The 21,352-nt window shown below is 41.1% G+C and overlaps 7 protein-coding genes across 7 annotated transcripts; 2 read left to right on the top strand and 5 right to left on the bottom strand.

The window, feature by feature from the left end:
* Positions 1–209: 209 nt before the first annotated feature.
* On the top strand, positions 210–3,202 carry BCR41DRAFT_313915 (transmembrane 9 superfamily member 4; the record flags this gene model as incomplete). Its single annotated transcript, XM_022021162.1, has 9 exons — positions 210–479; positions 885–994; positions 1,083–1,179; positions 1,307–1,413; positions 1,465–1,946; positions 2,061–2,142; positions 2,233–2,568; positions 2,685–2,868; positions 2,963–3,202. The coding sequence occupies 9 exons, from the start codon at positions 210–212 to the stop codon at positions 3,200–3,202; spliced, it is 1,908 nt and encodes a 635-aa protein (XP_021875993.1).
* A 469-nt stretch (positions 3,203–3,671) lies between these two features.
* BCR41DRAFT_401600 (hypothetical protein) lies at positions 3,672–5,903 on the top strand (the record flags this gene model as incomplete). The annotated part of the gene is made up of 1 exon (XM_022029231.1): positions 3,672–5,903. The coding sequence occupies one exon, from the start codon at positions 3,672–3,674 to the stop codon at positions 5,901–5,903; it is 2,232 nt and encodes a 743-aa protein (XP_021875992.1).
* Positions 5,904–6,092: 189 nt separating this feature from the next.
* BCR41DRAFT_363698 (hypothetical protein) lies at positions 6,093–6,644 on the bottom strand. The gene has a single exon (XM_022025925.1). It carries the CDS (start codon positions 6,547–6,549, stop codon positions 6,295–6,297), a length of 255 nt encoding a protein of 84 aa, XP_021875991.1. The 5' UTR covers positions 6,550–6,644; the 3' UTR covers positions 6,093–6,294.
* A 760-nt stretch (positions 6,645–7,404) lies between these two features.
* On the bottom strand, positions 7,405–10,725 carry BCR41DRAFT_390340 (nitrogen permease regulator of amino acid transport activity 3-domain-containing protein). Its single transcript, XM_022028208.1, has 5 exons — positions 9,439–10,725; positions 8,763–9,279; positions 8,478–8,627; positions 7,644–8,327; positions 7,405–7,548 (listed from the first exon to the last, which is right to left on the bottom strand). Exons 1-5 carry the CDS (start codon positions 10,541–10,543, stop codon positions 7,422–7,424), a joined length of 2,583 nt encoding a protein of 860 aa, XP_021875990.1. The 5' UTR covers positions 10,544–10,725; the 3' UTR covers positions 7,405–7,421.
* A 44-nt stretch (positions 10,726–10,769) lies between these two features.
* Positions 10,770–12,365, bottom strand: BCR41DRAFT_328968 (proteasome subunit beta type-7). The gene is made up of 5 exons (XM_022021716.1): positions 12,174–12,365; positions 11,736–12,056; positions 11,397–11,571; positions 11,091–11,251; positions 10,770–10,950 (listed from the first exon to the last, which is right to left on the bottom strand). Exons 1-5 carry the CDS (start codon positions 12,227–12,229, stop codon positions 10,842–10,844), a joined length of 822 nt encoding a protein of 273 aa, XP_021875989.1. The 5' UTR covers positions 12,230–12,365; the 3' UTR covers positions 10,770–10,841.
* A 1,248-nt stretch (positions 12,366–13,613) lies between these two features.
* On the bottom strand, positions 13,614–14,992 carry BCR41DRAFT_375328 (hypothetical protein; the record flags this gene model as incomplete). Its single annotated transcript, XM_022026938.1, has 3 exons — positions 13,614–13,856; positions 14,037–14,414; positions 14,903–14,992. The coding sequence occupies 3 exons, from the start codon at positions 14,990–14,992 to the stop codon at positions 13,614–13,616; spliced, it is 711 nt and encodes a 236-aa protein (XP_021875988.1).
* A 769-nt stretch (positions 14,993–15,761) lies between these two features.
* On the bottom strand, positions 15,762–18,965 carry BCR41DRAFT_426330 (hypothetical protein). The gene is made up of 4 exons (XM_022030718.1): positions 17,239–18,965; positions 16,918–17,025; positions 16,719–16,832; positions 15,762–16,623 (listed from the first exon to the last, which is right to left on the bottom strand). Exons 1-4 carry the CDS (start codon positions 18,893–18,895, stop codon positions 15,908–15,910), a joined length of 2,595 nt encoding a protein of 864 aa, XP_021875987.1. The 5' UTR covers positions 18,896–18,965; the 3' UTR covers positions 15,762–15,907.
* Positions 18,966–21,352: the final 2,387 nt, after the last annotated feature.

Here is a 21,352-nt window from a genome sequence, read left to right as displayed (position 1 = left end):
TGCTACATCTGTAGAGTTTGAAAAGGGTCTAATCTTTTTTTTTTTTTCCTCATCACCATCATTCCATGACCTCTTGACATTTTTTAAAAAATCTCCGTGCATCTCACTTCTGAAGATTTTATCAAAACATTTTGAAGACCTACAAAAAAAACACCGCACAATATAACATAATCTAAACAAGAGTCATGGTGTCATTTCGTGCCGGTACCATGGCAGTCTTGGCTACATTCTTTGCTGCCATCTCCTCCTTGCCTTCAACCACATCAGCATTTTATATTCCAGGCCTTAGCCCAACAGTCTTTCGAGAAGGAGACTCAGTTCCACTTTATGTGAACAAGATTTTTTCAGAAAAGTCACCTTTACCATATGCTTATGCAGATCTGCCCTTTGTTTGTGCTCCACCAAAGAATGCAAAAAAAGCGTGGCTCAACCTGGGTGAAGTTCTAAGAGGGGATCGCATCTCGACATCTGACTATGAGGTAAGCAGATAAAAAAACAAATAGGGCTATATGATTATTTCTTTATTCTACTTTTTCTCTTTCTTTCTGTATTCTAGTTTATCGCTTTTAGAAAAAGAGATCGCGGAACATCTGTTAAGCGAAGAATAGGAAAGAGAAAGAGGAAAAAAGGAAGGGAAAGGAGAAGGGAGGGCAACTGACTCTTTGTGGAGAGAGAAAGTCGTCTCTTTTTTACCGATGCTTTTTGTTCATTGAGTTATTTTATTTTGTTTTATTTTATTTTGTTTTATTTTATTTTATTTTTTTTCAATGGAAGAAAAAGTCTAAATTTATCCTTGCCACACAGACCTCACTCACTACATCCTATTTTGGGCCTATCGTTTTATCGTGTGTAATGTTGCTAATGTCATTCTTAATTCTTAATAGCTGATTGTAGGTCAAGACATCAAGTGCAAAATCCTCTGTACAAAGCGCGTTTCTGCCGAAGATGCTGCACTCGCAAGGGACTTTATTGCCAACGATTACAACGTGGAGTGGTTAGTTTTAATTTCATTATATATATATATGTACATATAAATAGATATATAGCTGATACGATAATTTTTACATTACTATTCGTTATAGGATTGTGGATAACTTGCCCGGCGCAACGCGATACAATTTGGGAGACGGTCAAGCCAACAAACAGTGGAGATATAGGGCTGGATTTCCTCTGGGCAAAGTCAAATGGGTAAGAAACCCAGATAAAAAAAAAATAAAATAGGAATGGATGTCGTGAATCGATGACATTGTAATCTTCAGTCTGGAAAATTTTCTAACCCCAATACTGATGCGCTTATTGCTGCTAGTCAAACAGTAACATCCACAACCATGTCACAATCCGTATCTTGTACCAAAATCAGCAGGGACCATCGAATGGAAAACTGATTGTTGGCTTTGAGGTCTCACCCTACTCGTAAGAATAATGGTTTCTCCTAACCTGGGTTCTATTAAATTCATCTAACAGAGGGAACTGGCTAAATACAAAGATGATGTTGCATTCTATGCTATATAGTATTGATCAAGGAGATAGCGATCTATGTCCCGAAGATCCTTTGAAGGTGGGAGCTTTTCAGACAGTCTCGGATAAGGAGGTCGACATTCAGTACACATACTCGGTTCAATGGATTGAGGATAAAGAAATCACCTGGAAGAACCGCTGGAATCTCTATCTTGTCAGCACTGACGTCCAAGTGCATTGGTATTCGATTGTCAATTCGATTGTAATAATGCTGTTCCTGACAGGATTGGTCAGTCTCATTATTATGCGTACGCTAAAGAAGGATATTGCGATCTACAGCGAGGAAGAGATGAAGGACGAACAAGACGAGGGTGCAGGCTGGAAGTTGGTTCATGGAGATGTATTTAGGACCCCAAAATATTCTTCCTTGCTATGCGCTGTCATCGGGTCTGGTGTTCAAATTCTTGTTATGGCAATTTCTATCATCAGTACGTTCTTGTGTTAAGGCTAGCTGAACCACTCTTTCAACGTAACAGATCATTCATATTAACTTTTATTTGCACGCTCTAATATTTTTATTAACTTGTTTTCCGTTTGACTAGTTTTCGCTCTCCTTGGAATTCTCAATCCATCCTATAGAGGTGGCTTCGTCTCCTTTGGACTATTCTTCTTTGTTTTTGCTGGGTAAGGGTTAAACGCGTTATATTTGGTCGGAATAACAGTATAGTGTTCATTGGCAAACTTTATTAACCAAATATCGCTTATAACTTATAGAGCATTTGCGGGCTATTATTCTGCACGATTATACAAGGTCTTTAGGGGCATCTCATGGACAAAGAATGCCATTATTACCTCCACGCTTGTCCCCGGATTCTTAATGACCATTGTCTTCTTACTCAACCTATTTGTGTGGTCCAAGAACTCTTCCAACGCTATTCCCTTTGGGACTTTCTTTGCATTGGTAGTGATGTGGTTTGGCATTTCACTTCCTCTATCTTTGATTGGCGCCTTTTTTGGCCAGCGCAAGGCAGTCATCGATCATCCTGGACGTACAAATCAGATCCCACGACAGATTCCTGAGCCTATCTGGTATATGCGTCCTCGCTTCACGTAAGACTGTTTACCATCTTTACAAATACGATATAGCTTTTGTGTTTTAATACTTGTTGTGCATAAGGCATTCTATTAACCTACTTTTTTTTTTTTTTTTTTTTTTTGGACACCAGAATCGCACTTGGGGGATTGCTGCCGTTTGCAGTCATTTTCATCGAGCTATTTTATATGCTAAAGTCGATCTGGGAAGACCAATACTACTACATGTTTGGATTCCTGAGCCTTGTTTTTGTGATCCTGTTGATCACCTGCGTGGAGATCTCTATCATTGTCACCTACTTTCAGCTCTGTGATGAGGTATGGTCCTTTTTTATTATCTATTTTTATTTTTATTTTCATCTTCGACAATGCCCGTACTAACTACTTATTTTTCCTTTTCGTTATTCTACAGGACTATAACTGGTGGTGGAGAAGCTTCTTTGTGCCTGCGTTCTCTGCAGTTTACATTTTCTTGTATAGCTTGGTTTACTTCACCAAACAATTGTCAATCCATCATTTTGTGCCTGGCTTGATCTACTTCACAAACAGTTTGATGATCTGTATTGTCTATGCACTCCTGACGGGAGCGACCGGTTTTATTAGCACCTACTGGTTTGTTCGACGCATTTATTCTGCAGTAAAGATTGACTAGGCAGAGAATATCACTCCCTTGTGATCAAGACCAATGGAGGCTATAAATTTCTTTTTTGCTTTTAATAAACAAACAACATGCAGGGCCCATATTTTGTATTTTTATAGATAATGTCGTACCAACACGCTTGTAAACACATTCATGTCCCCATTCTTCGTAGAGAACAATAAGTCTCAACTTTACTGTTTCATGAGTGCATGCATGCCAGCTTCTTTTCTCTCGGCTTTCTATTTTCTGAAGTCTGTTTGTTTTTGGAGACCACACTCATTTCAAATGCATTATTTGTTGGTGAAAGGAAGGGGCTATGCTGTAGCCTCATTGTTTGGACCTCTACATATAAATACTATGAGGATATCTTAAACACCCTCTCTTTCCCACCCTTACACCCACCTTGCTAGCTATACTAGTTGTAGTATTTCGGAGTTACCTTTCCATTCCGCTTCAGTTGTGCTTCAAATCCTTCTATACCATGTTGCTACACGACCACACTAAGAGTAGTGATTGTAAACATAATCACGAACATCCTTCTCAAACCAAAAGTTACTGTGGTGCTGTTGATATGACATGGCGTCCATTCCTCTCTATTGCCTCCGTTATTCCTTTACCTGCGTATCACCAGACTGTCTACCTACAACTATTTCCATCCGCTGCACCAATGAACCTGGCATTTCCTGCTCCACCCTCTTCTTCACAGCGCCGCCGATCTTTACCATCTCCAACCCAGGCTTTCGTCAAATTAGCAGATCATTCAATAATGGCCGCTGGGGTACCTCCAATAACTCAGACGTCGAATATGGCAGAACTACCATTTTCTCAACCACATTCATTACATTCCAAATTGACGTCTTTCATGGATCCAATAACGGCGACGAATACCATTACCAGTATGTTTCCTCAAGGCACCCACCGTGTAGTGCAACTAATAGATGACAGTAAGGAGCCGAGTGCAAGCGATCATAGGGGTACTGCTATGATTGTGATCATAAGCGGTATCGCCCTGGTAGTCATAGGTATTGGTGTACTCATACTATGCTATTGCCGCCGACGAGTGCACCATCGCAAGTCTTCCTCAACATCAGCATCAACATCTCTCTTACCATTAGTACCAGTTCCAGCATCATCATTATCATCATTATCATCAACATCAACATCATTGTTATCATCACTATCACTTTATCCAGCGCAAACAGAAGATAAGAGCAGTCATCGTCCGTTGGGGGCTCCGCCACGTGTATGTAATCAGTGTCGATGTCGATTAAGCAACTATTCTTTGGAAAGGACCTTGTCACCTCCAACGGAGACAGTCAAAGGTTGGCCTTCTGGCTTTGATAGTATGAGAAGTGATCGTGGAATGTGTATAGCAATGGAAAAGACAATGATTTCACAGGATCAAACCCATGCAAAAGATCCAAGGTTTGTTGGTTTTCATGACATAACCGCAACAGCGTTCGACATGAACTTTAGGACTCGTAAAGACCACTTTCACAACACCAAAGAGGCTTTTAAGGATCTAGAGAGGCAGCAACCTCAAGCCAAACAACAGTATGAGACAAAGAACCCGGAAGAGCATAACTGGTATCAGTATATTGTAAAGTCGGTAGTAAATGGTGATGTAAGATGGTCTCTTGCTTTGGCAAGAGCATGGAAGACCTTAAGTCACCCATCTCTCACAACTGGATCCAACCCGACGGTTGGTTACTTTGGAGACCATTGCAAGTGTATTGTCCCGCCAATCTCGGCGCCACCACCATTAATGATTAAAGAAACGGTCGTCGAGTTCCCCAAGGATGTCTTGACTTCAAGCCCCTGTCCTCTTTATACATCTGGGCTCGATTCAGTCACTGCTGCTGCCGCTCGAGTACCGAGTTCGATCCGCTTCGGTTCATTTTCTTCATTACCCATATACCCTTCGTCATGTTCTCTAGCCCTAGAATTCCAGGACGCTGTGCAAAAGGATGATACCACTACTCCTATGACTAACTTCGAATCCAAGGAAGCATTCTGTAAAGGTCTAAGTTCTTTAGCCCCTGCACGGGCTATTACTAGGTCCTACCACTCCAAGAACAATGTTCTGAAGGGTTCTTTAAGCAACGTATACCGCGCTACATCTTCATTGAGACGGCTTCAGGAAGGTTACAAGGATTGCTACCGTCACCACAGGCATCATTTTTACATCAAAAGCGCCCATGGAGACAAGACGAGTAAGAGTAACTACCCGTATCACTATCGCTACAATTACTATTACGGCTACTATTGCCACTCTTACTCTCGCTACAATCGCGGCAAGCGACGAGATGGGTCTCGGAAGTTGAGTGGCAAGCAAAACTGGAAATCATTGAAATACCACCGACTTCGGGATAGGAATTCTGATATACGAGTAGATGGTTATAATATATATCAAATCAATGACTTTAATTCACACTTGAGCCATGGTAATAATCAATCTTTGGAAAAAGCAATTGATAAAAAACATTCATTGAAGCAGCAGCAACAGAAGCAACAGAAGCAACAGAGACAGCAGGAGCATCAGCAGAATAAGCAGCAGGTCCAACATGAACCACAGCGGCAGCGACAACAGCAGCCATCATGGGGATTTCTGCTACAGTCTTACGAGTCACCATATACATGTGTGAGTGATGAGATATTAGCCCCTGCCATCTTTGAAAGCTCCACTCTGCCCAGCCATCTTTGGAGGTCTTAGAGTTTTGTTCTTTCTTTTCCTTTTTTTTTTTTTTTTTTTTTTTTTTTTTAGAAAGGATATAGGATGATAACTATAGAGACAAAGGATAGGACATAAAAAATAAAATAACAAAGTAATAGAGCTATCATCCATGACAACTCTTCTAGTTGGAATAAAAGCTTCATGAAAGTGTAAAAAGCACCATGATTACAACAATATTCATAATTTATTTTATTTCGGGTTCTGCATAAAGGGAGGATGGAAAGGGAAAGGGGCTTGGTCTCTGTAATATCTATAAAACTCTTCTTGCCTCAAAATTTCTTTATGCCTCTTTGGGATTCAAGCCCCAGCGCAACCATATTATCGGGATTGGCTTGATTAGGAAATAGGATGAATTGGTAAGGGCTTTACCTCACCAGCGAGGATCCTCCTTGGTAGGTTCGACAGTGTTGGGGGCGGGTGACCAGCGGGGATCCTCCTTGGTGGGCTCAACGGCATTAGAATCGGCGAACCAGCGAATGTCCTCCTTGGTGGGCTCGACAGAAGCAGCCGCCCCCTGCCAGCTGCTTGGGTCAGTAGAGCCATCAAGCGGAGCAGGAACGGGGGCTGCGATGGCGACTATAGCCAATGTGGCAATGATCGAAAGAGCAGAAAGTGTGAAGCGCATTGTTGCTGTTGTTGCGAAGGAGGTTTTTTTTTAAATTGAGTGGAGAGATCAATAAGATTGGAATAATGATTAAAAAGAAAAAGATTTCAGCTGCTATTAGAGGGTCATGCTTTTATACAAAAAAAAAAAAAAAAAAAAAAAAACTGGAGCGCATCATTGTAAAGTAAAGAGCGCGGAAAATATGCCTGATTATTTGCCCTACATGTAACATGTCTGACTATTGATTCTCTTGGATGCTCATGAGAAAAAAGAGAAACCCTAATTAGAGGTCTAAGCTTGCTGTGCAAAGGTGTTAAGTTTGACCTAAGAGCAACGCCGTTCCTTTTTACACATTAATCCCTTGGCATTTGGTTTGGGCAGTGCAGTTTCCTTAAACTTTATTTTTTTTCCTACTTTCAGTGAATGGACGCGACTATCCATTGCAACACAAACCCTGATTTGCTGCTGCGTAATGTTAGACAATCGGCCAAAAACAAATGCGCCGCTTTATTTGAGTAACATAACCCCCTTCACTTTGATTAGACTACCAAACCTAGCCATCTTCAAGAGGAGAAAAAATGGAAAAGACGAACAAAGGATTAAAAGATAATCCCCCCTCCCCCATATCATCCATTTGGGTGAATGGTTTAAAAAGGGATAATTGGGCGGTGCTGCATCGACCCTATTTAACCTAAATCACGGCAATAAGACGCGCATTCTGTGAGTATAATGTCATATGCTACATATACTAATGATGAGCTGGCGAGGAAACCCGCCGTGAGGTTCTTGCTGATATTGCTGCTATTCCTTGTATTCATGCATCAACCAACAAAAAAAAAGAACATTTTAAGCTTATTATATATTATTATAATCAATCCCAGTCAATCTATAATCTATGCCCACGTCAAAATCAAAAACTCGCGAAACGCCGTCAAAACTGTCTTTAGGTCTTTAGCCATGATTTGCTCGCGGAATAAAATTTCTTCGACATGATGCTGTCCGTCAAAATAGTGGATCAACCTGGGGGGGTTTTTTTTTTAAAAAAAAAGGAAAGAAAAGAAAAAGATCAATAACGACTTTCTATTTTCCTTTACAATACGTAACTCAATCATTACCTCATAAATAACTCAGTAACACTCTGCGGTTGATTCTCACACATCCGGAGGACCCACTCCCGCTCCATTTCTGAGGCTTGTCCCGGATTTGGTAAGATCGAGCTCGCATCCTGCTTTTTACCCATCAGCTTCCCGTATGGTATGCTCATATTGGATTTAAAACTAGAGCTGACTCCAGCACCTGGCTGTTGTCCATGTGCTCCTGGGCCTGTAGAAGATCGATTATGGTATCGGTACGTTTGAGAGGGCATTGTCTGTTGTTTCTGAAACATCTGCTGATGCTGCTGATGCTGCTGTTGTTGTTGATGATGCTGTATCATGGATGAGTGTACAAAATCTGCAGACTTGGCACTTCCTGCTTGTACGGCCATGGCCACAGTGGGTGATTCAAGAGTTGGAGTAAGAGCACCGCTGTTGTCTTCATTCATCATATGCTCATATTCTGCTGCGGTGCATCCAAGCTTGATGTATTCAGGAACGATGATTAAAATGTATGTGTGTAATTGCACTATTAGGTCCTTACGGAGCAAATAGGTCAAAACATCAAGGTAAGTTGTTTGGACTTCCTTGTCTTTACCTGCTCCGGGTATATGAGCTTTATAAGCTTTGGGTGTGGAGAGTTCATGAAGGATATTAGGAAGAGAGACTGTCGGATAGTGTTGTGAAAAGTCCGTAACGAGTGCTCTAAAGAAAAAAAAAAAAAAAAAACCATAGCATTAAAAGAGAAGGTGGTTTTTGAGTTCTATAGCCCGTTCATTCATTTTTTTTTTTTTTTTTTTTTTAAAAAATAATAATATTGATAATAATAATAATAAAAATGTCACCAAGGCTTACTCGTTGATGCCGGCCTGCGGTGCTACAACGTAGACATTAGTAACTCGAATCTGGTCGATCAGCTTGGCTTTCCTCCAGTAAATCAAGTGTGAAGCCAATCTATAAATTTGCGCCATTGAGCAATCCAGTATATATTGTAGTTCATCAAGGCTATCGATAAAATTTAGCAACCAAAATATACAGGAAAAAAAAAAAAAAAAAAAAAAAGACGTTCAGATCAGAGTTAATAAAGAGTAGAAATAATAAAGCCCATTGACATTGCATTCCTCTGTTCTATTGTGATACCATTGATATGGAACAAGGATCTGTACGAGCTTGACAAGCGTCGGATTGGCATCAAGAGGAATGTCCTTGAGGATCTCTTCGGGATCTTCGAGCAGCAACAGAGTGTGGTAAGGTAACAAGACTGGGAAGTTTTCGTATTCATATGCGGTCCCTCTTTCATAATCATCCATTATAAACCCTAAACTACTAATGCCGCTTCCGTATGGCGCAACCATCGGTGTCATCAACGCGTGTTGAGATCCAGGATTCTTTCCGCTATGGTATGAGTTGATATGACCATTAGAACCGTTGCCCGTAGGGCTATCATTTGTCAAGTTGTTTTGAATCCGTCGAGTGACATAAGAACTGCTCCGAGGCGAAGGCTCTAGATGAGGTATCTGTAGTGAAACGTCGATAGAGTCGTTCAAGACCACATGACACATTTTATCTGCAACTATACAGTCGTAAATAGATCGAACAGCTCGAGCCAATGAAGATTCTTCTAGAACTTGCTCATGAAAACTCTCAAGACTTAATCCTTTTTTTAATGAGGACAGAAGGATGGAAATGAGAGGAAAGGTTAGTGATTTGTTTATCTGTTTATCCCAAAAACATTAATAGTCAAGGAGGGGGGGAATAAAAAGCAATTGAACTTTTTATACAAGAATATGCCGAATGGCCATAATTATTTACACACCTGCTTGAGCTGCCTCTTCTCTGATACTCAAGATTTTTGATGCCTCGAGACTAACATACTGGCCGTTCAATTCCTCATATCGCAAAGCCGCCGTCAGTTTACAGGCGATGTTTTTGTAGACTCGATCTGCTACACAGTTAAGCTGCAGTTCTGTTGGTTTGAGTACAAAAACAACATGGAAAAATGACATTTGTTGAATATGCGTTGAAGGTGTCGATATAATTTGTGGAAACAGACTTGAGGCCGAACCCTGGGTGATTTGGATAGGTGGGGGAATTCCAAGTTGGGATCCAAAGTTCCCATAGATTCCACCTGTTGGTGTCTGTGGCATGGAGACAGGGTGATGCAATAGAGAAGACCCAAAACCGAACTGGTGGGCTATGGAGAGTGTCTGCTGTCCTGGAGTTTGCCCTGAAACTGGACTATCGCTCGGTGCTGGTGATACAGGGTTTGATGCATAGGTCTGACTCCTGAATCGTTGTTGTCGCCATCCTACAGGATCTGTGAACGACCTAGTAGCTGTGAGCATTGGGATATCCGATTCTTCCTTGGAACCGCGTCTGATCAACTCCTTTGTGCTCTTGCCACTAACCGATCCTCGGTGAGAGTCTGAATCGTCGTGTGAATCCCATTCATATCCATCAGAATCAGAATCAGAATCATCTATAAGTGGTGCTGCTCCGCCAACAACCCATCCTCGTTTCACGCGATGTTTTGGCGAACGAGAGGCTTTCCATTTCCAATAGTCGCGCCTTTCCCGGAACTCCGGCCCAGTGAGGGAGACTGGGTGTCCAATAAATGTCAAATCGTCCACAGTCAATTGGAACCGTTTATCACAAAGAGCTTGCCTAGGTGAAAGCAGATTGGCAAGGAACTGAATGTCGTATCCGAGTACCTTGGATGCCACTTGAAAGTCGCCTGTGGATGTCTTTCCCATCGTCCCCTGCTCACGGCGCGACGAGTCGGTGGTATTGGAGCTCGACTGCACCTCGGGTGGGTATTTGTAGACGAAATGATGACCTCGACTCGAGTTTGTAACAATGATGATGCCCACAAGGCCATTCATAATGCTCATGTCGTTAACATTGACAGCAAGCAGGTCCATGGTGGGCAATGCAATGACAGTAACCAATGAAGCTATATTGAGGGGGACCGTATCCACAGAACGGAAACAAGGCCAGACACAGAAAAGGCATGTGGCTTGGTGCCGGTATCTTTTTCAGTAAGATCGTCTTAAACAGAATTCTAAAATTCCATGCCCTACTAGGGATTGCTAACGGTACCCATCACCTGTTATTGAGATGAAAAAGAGCCACAAGACTAAGACCAAGGGCTATTGCCCCACCAATTTACTATTTTATTACTTTAATACATTTCTTTTATTGACGATGAGCTGACAGGACTCAAATATCCATAGCTTCCGTTGTGACAGGCTGAACTGTCTCCTTGATATCCACAAGATCACGGATTGACGACTTGAGCACCTGTGTTGTTCCCTGAGGAAACATGTAGCTATTAGGCCCGTGATATGACAAGATAGTCAGAAAGATAGCAATAAAGCAATACAACATTAACTATAATCGCGCTCTTGAAGCATAAAATATTATATCCTCCAACTCAAGCATTAGAGTGAGAAAAAAATTGTTGCATACCTTGCTTCCTTAACTCCACGCTCATTAGGTCTAGCATAATTTCGGAGGACTTCGACATTCTCCTTGGTAATCACGACAACATCGACGTTTGATCCAGATCCAAGATCGTTGAAAATACCGGCTTCAATGGCATCCTGCACTAAAGCAATGGCGTCCTCGCGCTAATGGTTCAGACAGGTGCACGAAAGAGGTATATATTAGGCATCTCATTAGATCATTGGGGGGAGGAAGAGGATTGACGGTGAAACATTCACGACCGTGGATATGATGTATTTCTATTTCTATTTCTATAACAATTGTACGTACGTCCATGTCAGCCTTGAAACGGCTTTCAAAAACACTCATAGCAGCAAGTGATCCAGAGCCCATGGTGACATATGGAAGCTTATCTGTACTTCCATGTGGGTAGATTGTGTAAAGGTGAGGTCCATTGATATCGACTCCTCCAAGAATCAAAGCAGCTCCAATATGTCCTTGGTACCTAAATAAGAATACGCAATTGTAATGACAAGGTGATAGATATTAAGAAATGTATTCTGAGATTATTTCGATATTTCAAAGTTGAAAAGAAAAGGAAAAGAAAAGGAAAGAAAAAGAGAAGAAGAAGAGAAGAAAAGAAAGGAAAAGGAAAAGAAAAAGACTTACTTGAACAGCATCTGCTTCAACATTGTCATGGCAGTAACAACGCGAGCTTGACGTCCTGTACTTAAACGATGAAGCTCCAATTGACTGCTGATCAAGGCTGTGGTCATTTCTGTGTCTGCTGCTGTCCCTGCACCACAGCAGTACATGTTGGGAGCCAGATAATGAATCTTCTCACAATTCTTGTCTGCAACAATGGGTCCGGCTGTGGCACGAGTATCGGCACCGAGAACAATACCGTCCTTGTAAATCAGTCCAACAATGGTCGTTCCTGTCTTGGTCGCTTTTGGCAGTCCGAGACCCTTCCCTTCCAACATGGTGTTTCTATATCCATTTTATTTCAATTTCAAAGTTAGGAGACGCGTCCTTAATAATCGTCTTATGAACCTGTATGTAAAAAAAAAAAAAAAAAAAAAAGGAAATTGAGACAATCCAACTTACCGGACATGGTTGTCAAAATTGAATCCACCTTTGGTCTGTGGCAGTCGGGAGGTCATGCTGTGTCTTTAAAGTGGTTTATATGTTTATAGAAAAGAATGTCAATGAAGACGAGAAGAGATGGGATAATGAAAGTAGAAATAAAACAAGCAGACAGACGATGCGCATGCGCGAGTATATTGCGACTGTCAAAAGGGAGCTTTCGTGTATCATGGCGACTTACGTGGGCGCGTTGAACTGTGAATCTGGGCAGATTTAGGCAGTCATATATCACGTGTATAGCCCGTGACGTAAGCATCGCGCGCAGAAATACGTCCCAATTCATCTTTGGCCTCCCATTTTTGCTTCTTTCAGAGAGTCCTTGGGGCGGTTCAATGGATGAGGAAGATAAAATGTAATAGTTAATGCCCTGCTTAGGACAGTTTCCTTGTCATCCAATGCAGTGCTCCTAAACGAACATATCGAACTCGAAAATGAATCATGGTAAGTTCGAATGATTCGAATGACACCCTTAAGTTACAGATCTCTGGATAATTCGAGTCGTTCGATTACTTCGAGTACCGAATGGCTCGAATGATTCGGACACTTCATAACTCGAATTGTTCAAGTGATTTGAGTGGTTCGAATTGCCAAGTGATATAGTTTAGAGTTTGAATTGTAAAAAGGTTATTTGATTTGCTAGGTTGTTTCGTGCCATATTTGCTAAATTGGGCAAGTGTTCATTCTGCGAGCGCCAGTATACCAACTCTGGAGGCTCCTGTTTGCTAGTAACTAGCGAACTTCCTTCACGGACACACTCTTCAAGCTCGTCAGCTTTCTTCTTGGTTCCATATAACCTCATTTCCATCTCTTGTTCTGCCGGCAATTGGATTGAGCCTTCTTTTTGTTCAAGGATGGAAAACATACAAGTGCGTCTGATTGGAAGCCCAGGATCTCGCTTACAAAAGAACTTACAGAAGGCTGCTAATGGTACTCATGACATGATGCTCAAGGCTGGCTTTGCACCATTGCCCTTCACTCGATTAGCCACATGCACCATTGATCTTCCAGAGTTATTGCAACGCGACAGTGAAAGCTTTGTCGGGGATGAAAAGTCGAAGACGGTCTTGGAGGTTTTATTTTCAAAAAGTGATCATTTAGTGAATTTCTTCTGGTGGTAAAGGGTATCATATAAACATGTTATTCATATACAATACCTTGGCGATGATAGTAAACTAATGACATTAAATAATAGAATAACAGTATCCAGTATTTCGATTTTTTATTGATCATTCTTTTCATTAACATTTTCACCCTTGATTTCGATATTTGGGTCATTCCAGGGACTTCATCAGTCCAAATCGTTCTTTCACTTTCGATATATATTCTTCCTTGTATCCTTCTTTCCCTGCGCGGTAGTAACACTTACTATCATTACTCCCGCAGCCTGCCTCCCCATTGCTCTCATTTATCGACCCAAGCACAGATCGTTTGAGACACTCTACCAAGTCCCTCGAAATCAAAACCCAGTTCTCTGGCCCATTCTGAGACCTCAGTTCCTTTCCTCGCGTTCTGCTTGGCGACCATGACAAAGACCATGATGGCTGCCACTTGTCCAATGTCGGAATGGATCAAGATCGGGCCTGGCAGTGTTTCAACTAGATGAAGAATCTCATCAAAATCACTAAAACCGATCTCGTCTGCACTCTGTCGACATTGATCATTGTAAAAAAATAAAAAATAAAAAAAAAATAAAAAAAAGAATAGGAGGAGGGTAGACAGAAGCGTTTAGATACATCTGTTCTCTTTTCATACATAGGTATCCAAACCTATAGCGGCATTATTATAAATAAAAGAAAAAGAAAACAACAATAACGAAATAATGACCTTGATAGGATGTGAGACAAATTCGATCCCAGCAGCTTTCCAGAGATCACCCTCTTTAGCAAGGTATTCTCCAGGGTTTTGTTTTGATTCCATGCCAATGACGCTTTTGAAACCGACATTGATCAGACCTTCAGTAATCTGGCGCTCTGTTGGGGTGGGTGAAAACGCAAGGTGATCTGTGATCTTGGAGTAGGATGCACTCCAATGTTGAGCAAATGATTTGACTGTGTCGGAGACCCAAGCCAACAGTTGGTCATCACTCTCCTCAGGCGTGGGCTTCTTAGGAAGCTGAGCCGCGGTGATGGAGGTTTGGAAAACATGTCCTCGAAAAAGTGCAAACGTTGGCGTACGTTCGACATTGTACTTTTTGACTGTTTGCTGAGAAATAATAATGATAATAATAATAATAATAATGATAGTAATAATAAAAATATATAAATTAAAAAAACAGTCAACAAGTGAGCTAAGGAACAGCAGAGTAGGAGAGCAGAAGGATAGGAGAGTAGGAGAGAGAGAGAGAGAGAGAATGAAAGATAATAAAAAAAGACGCGTTTTTGGTGGCGAAGCAGTGCTCAACTGTCGTGGGCGTAATGATGACTTGTTAAATTGAGTGGTATCCCCCACAAAGCACGCGATTTCCTCTCTCTCTTTTAACAAATAAAGTTTGGGTTATGGATTTGTCAGAATTTTTTTTTTTTTTTCTCTCTCTTCCCACTCCTTTTCTATCCTTTCCTTCTCTTTCCTTTCCTTCTTCCTCCTCTTCTTCTCTCAAAACATTTAAAAAGTGAAGACGAGGAAAGAGAGAGAGGATACAAGTTAAGAAATAAATGATAAACTCGAAACTATAGGATAGATTCCATCCTTACCACCAGTTCATCCACATCCACATGAACAAAAGTTGCAATCTTATGTAGGTCTTCAGCCATCTTTTCAATTGCACTTGCTAAATGGAACATTTTTTTTTTTTTTTTTTTTTTTTTAAAAAAAAAGGGTATACAGACAAAGATCAGGGGAATGTTAAGACATGGATATTTATCTACTTGATGAACTATACTCATATGATTACATGGAAGAATCGATGGAGTTAACAAAATAACATTAAAAATAATTGCACGAACACAATCTCTTGCAGTTCTTGCACCAGGCTGTCGTGAAGACAAGGACTAGTTGACGATGATGATGTTCTAGCAGGACCTTGTCTAATTCATTGTCTGTAATGGGTGAAAGAATAAAAGGTGAAGCCATGATACGTGTATTGCGCAATGTCTGATGGGATCAATTGACTATAATGATGTTGTTTCCAGAGAAGGAAGGAAGGAAAGGAAAGGAAAGGAAAGGAAAGAAAAGGAGAGGAAAAAGATTTGGCCCTGATCCTCACAAGAGTTGAAATGGATGGAATGAAATGAGAAGAATGAGCAAGTGCTTGCAATGAAAGAGGATGAGAACTGAAGAAGTGAAAAAGAAGAGTGTAAAAAGTGGAAAGAGTGTGTAACAAAGAGAAGGGTAATTGTCAATAAAAAAAAAAAAAAAAAAAAAAAAAAGTTCACACTTGCATTCTTCGTGTGTCCAATGTCACACAAGATCTTTCTGCATTTTTTATCCCCTTAGTGTCAGATTAGTAATTCTTGTTTTTTGGTACATGTCCTGTCTGACAAATCATGCCAAACCTTCAATTATCCCGATTATCCATTGTGGAAAACAAGTTGGAAGAACATGTTCAGACCTGCAGAACACTTTATTGCTTTTGTTTTGAATACATTGTCAAATAGTACATTCTTATACATGTACACTTCTGTAAAGTGCTATTTCATAATGCTAACTATGATTACTATTATGTTTATATTAATATCTTGCATTATTATCTCTTACGTTCATGTGGGACGCACAATTTGTGACACCACAAAAAGACGCTTCCCACCATTTGGTAACATAGATGGAGGAGCCACTTGCGGTTGCGATGGTGCTTGAATATCGATCAGTTTCACCTTGGATGGCGCCTCCACGGGGGTATTTGTGATAGATTGTTCAATATCTTTTGTAGTGTTACTGGGGCGATGTCCTACGAAGCTTTTCTTATCATGGCTGGAATATCTTCGGTTGGACTTTCGGCTCTCACGCTCATCATGATGTTTTTCTAAGTATGTTGTATGACTGCCATCGGAAGGGATATCATTGCGTTTCCTCGATTGAGCTCTGTCTCTGCCTCGTCGTGTTACAGAGGATGCGTTATCTGGGCTGTTTGCACGATTATGTGAACTGGGGTAACAGTAGTCTCCTCGTCTGCGTGAGCTCTCTTCAATCTCAGGCTCGATCTCCTCTCGAGTCTTTGAATGGTCACGATAATATCTATTGCTTCTGGAGCGATGCTCTCTAGAATCATAATCATCCGTATCAGAGTCAGAGTCGGTACGGCGGTGATGACTTTTTCTAGATCTTCTGTCGCGATGACGATCTTTATAATAGTCAGTATAGGATTCCTCATCACTATCCGATTTAACTCTGTGATGGCGTGAACGAGACCGATGACTGCGATGTGCCTTAGTTGAATGTCGCCGTCGCTTAGTCTTCTCATTTGTATCAGGATACACTAAAGACATGACAAATGCGTTATCCGTCAATAATAGTAACAACAGTAATAATGAGGACTTCTTCGAAATATATAAAATTATATATATCCCTTACCTTCATCCTTCATGCTGCTAGATCTCTTATAATCTGAATAACGTTCTCGACCACTTGAAGTTCGCGCTCGGCTTCGTGAGTCTTCAAAATAATACCTCTCCCTTGAAGATTGTACTGAATACAAAGACATGTATGAAATTGAGCTTGCAAATACCTTTGTGAATGAATTAAAGTTTTATATGTAGATTGCCCTACATACCTGTATCATCATCATCACTATAAGACTGAAAAGAATCTTCATGATACGAGGCGCGCCTTCTAGAACGTCCGTGCCTATGCTCCTGCATACTACCAAACCCATTCGCATCTAGAGAAAGAAAGAGACAAAGCTTGAATGATTGTCTTTCGAATCGAAAAAAAAATAAAAAAATAAAAAAATAAAATAAAAAATAATAAAATAAAAATAAAAATAAAATAAAAAAAATAAAATAAAAAAAATAAAAAAAATAAAAAAAAAAATAAAAATAAAAATAAAAATAAAAATAAAAATAAAAATAAAAATAAAAAAGTTTGCGCATACCAGGGCTTATCGTGTAATTCGAAAGCCATTGATCGACTCGGTCCTCTCTCAAGTTAGAGTCGGGTTCAATCGATTTATCGCGATGGTGTAATGACATACGTGAATGTGATCGATAGGATGACGGCACAGCACGGCTACGCGATCGACCTTGAGGCCGTCCACGGGAATAATGTGCGCTTCGATGTGTTTTATTCTCTCGTCGAGTTCTGGACCTTCCTCGGGATTGCTCGTGATATGCTTCTTTAGATGCCAGGTGTTTGTTCTTTCGCGTAAAGTCTGGAAAGCTAATTTGTGAGATGCGTGGTATCGTATTCGGCGGTGGTGTGTAATCAAGACCGTCCACCACTAGTGTGCCTTGAGTTGATGCGGAGTCTTCTGCTGGCCGCGAACCTTCAATGATTACAACATCAGGGGAGATGCCATCCATAGAATTACTTGTGCTCTTTGGTCTCTTCATTGGTTTGATCGATGAAAACTCATGTCGCCAAGATGTATCGTCGAGCATACTGCTGATCTTTTCATCATACGTGTTTGTTACAGTCCATATTATACACTCCTCATTAGCGAAGGTGTCGGTATCCCTTTGTGCTGTAATGACACTGCTCTCCGCTATAGGAATTGGGTTACTTGGTATTGTCAGATTAAAAGTATCAAAAGGTGTCTCCTGATTGTAATCAAGTTGGGGGATCGCATCTTCATTCGTTCCTTTTTCCATATCGCTGATATCAGCAAACTGGTTTCTCTCCATGGACACCACTGCTAGATTCTGATTGACGCCTTGCTGCCTTCTCGGTTGTGGGAAATCTTTTTCATTCTCACCCACTTTAGGGACATTAACTCTATTCAAAGGAGCCTGCCCCACTTCCAAGACTAGTTCCTCCACTGTTTCTTCGTCTGATGAACTTAGACAAATAGCCTTGCGCTTTACTATCTGTGACTCTGCCTCCTTGGATGGTTTTTGAAAGTTAATTCCAGCACTGCTGATCATGGCCCCTGAATCTGCACCTTGTTGATCGATCTCGGTTTTCTTAGTTTTCCCTGAAGAAGACACATTAGTCGAAATACTTTCAAGCCAGCCATTTTCTAAATCCTCGGTGTATTGAGCCAAGGATGAGCAACTGACCCCTGCTGCACTGAGCCTCCTCTTCTTGCGCCCTGCAGATGTCTGTGTTATCTGTTCATCGTCACTGGATAAAGTAACCACCTCCTCAGCCATGGAAGGGGTGTGAGAAGCACGTCGTGTGTCTTTCCTCGAACCTGGAGAAGGACGAGTTGTCTTTGTACGCCTTTTTGATTGATTTTTGTATAATTCTGCTTGTCCAGTTGTGTGTTGGTGGTGTTGGTGATGTTCAGTTTGGTGGCGAGTTCGGTCCCTCTGTAATGCTAAGGAAAACTCCTCCAGCTTATAGTATTCATCGAGCGCTGGCATATGGAGGCTCTGTGCCTGCGTATTCGCAAGAGCATACTGGATACCTTCAAGATTTAGGCGGCAATGAAACCAATAACGAACAACTTCAAACTGAAGGCCCGCCTTGTCGGCTATATGTTGAAGGGTACTGAAATCAGGTAATCCATTGAAAACGACCCAGGCGTAAATCAGTGCCTCCGACTTCTCAGGCGTAATGGCAAGAGATGCAGGCAAAGAGAGAGTGACCATTATGATGGTTTCTTTATTCTTTTCCTTTTTTCAAAGTAAAATTGATGTTGGCTGTCGCGAGATGATTTTGGAGACGCGAATCAGTTTGTTTGTACATACAAAAATAATTTATATTGTTTGTAATTAAATATGCACTGCTGGAGCCACGTGCCCCAGCATGGCCATGAATATGGTGCAATGCATTATTAAAAAAACAAAAAAAAAAAAAACTTTCTGTGAGAAAAAGTAAAAAAGCACTCAAATGTCAGTCTACAATATCCAGACGCCGATAGAATGAGGGAGGCCTGGTGTACTTAATTATTTCGTAGCTTTAGTTCTAATCTCAAACACCTCTATCTTTAAATGCCTATCTTGGAGCGCGTGCTTCACATGCGGCATGGTGCCTGTATGATCATGCACCATGTCGCGCTTAGTTCCCTGTGCCAGATAGCAGGTAAGGCACGCTTCTAGAAGAAGAAAGTGTTGTTTCAACGCCAAGATTGATTATGAAGCGGCGAACATGCAGCAAAGATTTTAAAATTTTTTATTCTCAAGCGATGAAGATGCACAAAACTTTTTAATAATAATATATGGGGTTTAATCACAGTATAAATATGGCACGTCTTTTCAGAAATGGGCATTGCTCTTTCGTGTAAAGCCCGGATACTTAATTTATGAGAATATTCTATGATGATGTACTGTACATCCAAGGTCATCCACCGTTATCCCTCGAGGCGATGATGATGCACTATCAAGCATAGTGCTGATGTTTTCACCAAAAAGTACTAGAAGCATTCCACTCTCCTCAAGAGGATAAAGTCTTGAATTAATCTTCCTATTAGTGAAGACGTCGGTGTCTCTGTACACTGTACCGACGCTGCTCTCCGGTGCAGGAAAAAGATTACTTAAATTGCTGACTCAAAAGCATTTGAGGGCATCTCCCGATTTTTATCGACCTGAGGGATTGTACTTTTTTTTTTTTTTTTTGAACTCTTTTCCATGTCATTAATGTCAATAACCTGATTTCACTTCATACTTCCCTTCATCCGTACCACTCTTAATCTCTAATGGTCTTCTGAATTGCGCATACCCTGTATCATCTGGAGATACTAACTGTATTCAAGAGGATCTTCTCCGCTTCCAAGATGACATCCTCAATTATTTCTTCTTCATCCGATGAAACCAGGCAAATACCCTTACGTTTTGTTGTCTACGATCTTGTTCCATTGCATGCTCTTTGATTAAAACCCAAAGCACTATTCATCATGCTCCCTGAATCTGATCCTCGTGAAGAGAATGCTTTAGTTGAGATATGCTTTGACAAGCCATTTTCTAGGATCCCAATCTGACAAGGAACTAGTCCCCGCTACACTAAGTTCCTCTTTCTACGTCCCACGGATGTCTGTGTCATCTCCTCATCGTCATGAAACAAATTAACCACCTCTGCAGTGATGGAGGGTGGGTGCTCAGCACATCGTGTGCCTCTCCTTGAACCAGGGGACGAATGAGTTGATTCCATCCGTCCAGTTGTGTGCTGTTGGTGCTGTTACTTCTGGTGTTCAACTTTTCGGCGAGCTCGTTTCCTCTGTAATGCAGACGAGAACGCTTTCAACTTGTAGCATTGGTCTATCTCAGCTATGTGAAGACTCCCTGCCTGAGTCTTGGCAAGAGCATGTTGGATGTCTTTGATGTTCAGGCGACAGCAGAACCGATAGCGAACGACTTTGTACTATTGGCCTACTGTATCGGCGACAGGTTGTAATGTTGAAATCAGACAAACACCTGAAGACAAATCACGCCTTTGACTGCTCGCGTGCGATGGCAAGGACTGCGGGCAAGAACAGGGCTACCATTTTTTTTTTTCGGTAGAGGTGATGATGTTGACGAGAGATGATTGAGATGATCCTGGAGATAAAATTTATTTCATTAAGGACATTGTTGGTGGATATCATAGCACATGACACTTTGGCGCAGCCAGTTTGAAATTTCCCTCGCCACCATTGCGTAACATTGACATGGGGGGACAGGGAAACTTTTTGCAGAGGCATTGCCCTTTGGGTTGTGATAATTGATTGTGGAATAACACACAGATCCCTCCTCCTTGTGATCTGCTGTATGCCACGTGCATAAGCAATGTTCTTTTCCTTTGAAGCACCCAGATCTGTCTTGCGACCCAATAGGAACGTCAATGCTAAAGAAATAGCCTGGGTATCCTTGAATTTGAATGGTCCACCAACTACAGCTTTCAGAACATTTGTATACATTAAAAAAAAAAAAAAAAAAAAAAAAAAAAAAAAAACTAACAGATACCTGTAAGCAAGGTTCTCACACTTTGACAATAAGTAAAGGAGCTCCTTTTAATTTTACTCCGCATACTTTGCACAAAAATACCACCCTCCCCTTTCCCTAGCGGCGCCAAAAGCCTTCAGGAACATCCAATGTTATATTCAATGGAACAAGGTCATATCCTCCTTTTCC

This window comes from Lobosporangium transversale (genome assembly GCF_002105155.1).
Source record: "Lobosporangium transversale strain NRRL 3116 chromosome Unknown BCR41scaffold_65, whole genome shotgun sequence".
NCBI classification, from domain to species: Eukaryota; Fungi; Mortierellomycota; class Mortierellomycetes; order Mortierellales; family Mortierellaceae; genus Lobosporangium; species Lobosporangium transversale.
This window is presented reverse-complemented; position numbering and strand designations above follow the sequence as displayed.

Bases quoted from the DNA above. Each gene is read 5' to 3' on its own strand.
- BCR41DRAFT_363698 (XM_022025925.1), bottom strand. From the start codon at position 6,549: ATGCGCTTCACACTTTCTGCTCTTTCGATCATTGCCACATTGGCTATA.
- BCR41DRAFT_390340 (XM_022028208.1), bottom strand. From the start codon at position 10,543: ATGGACCTGCTTGCTGTCAATGTTAACGACATGAGCATTATGAATGGC. The intron at 9,280-9,438 runs GTGTGTAAATAA...CATTAAAAAAAG, and splicing joins AGAAGAGGCAGCTCAAGCAG to GATTAAGTCTTGAGAGTTTT. The intron at 8,628-8,762 runs GTATCACAATAG...TTTTATCGATAG, and splicing joins ATCCTTGTTCCATATCAATG to CCTTGATGAACTACAATATA.
- BCR41DRAFT_328968 (XM_022021716.1), bottom strand. From the start codon at position 12,229: ATGACCTCCCGACTGCCACAGACCAAAGGTGGATTCAATTTTGACAAC. The intron at 12,057-12,173 runs GTAAGTTGGATT...AAATGGATATAG, and splicing joins AATTTTGACAACCATGTCCG to AAACACCATGTTGGAAGGGA. The intron at 11,252-11,396 runs GTACGTACAATT...CTGAACCATTAG, and splicing joins GTTTCAAGGCTGACATGGAC to CGCGAGGACGCCATTGCTTT.
- BCR41DRAFT_426330 (XM_022030718.1), bottom strand. From the start codon at position 18,895: ATGGTCACTCTCTCTTTGCCTGCATCTCTTGCCATTACGCCTGAGAAG. The intron at 16,833-16,917 runs GTATGTAGGGCA...CTTTGTATTCAG, and splicing joins TAGTGATGATGATGATACAG to TACAATCTTCAAGGGAGAGG. The intron at 16,624-16,718 runs GTAAGGGATATA...TCATGTCTTTAG, and splicing joins TAGCAGCATGAAGGATGAAG to TGTATCCTGATACAAATGAG.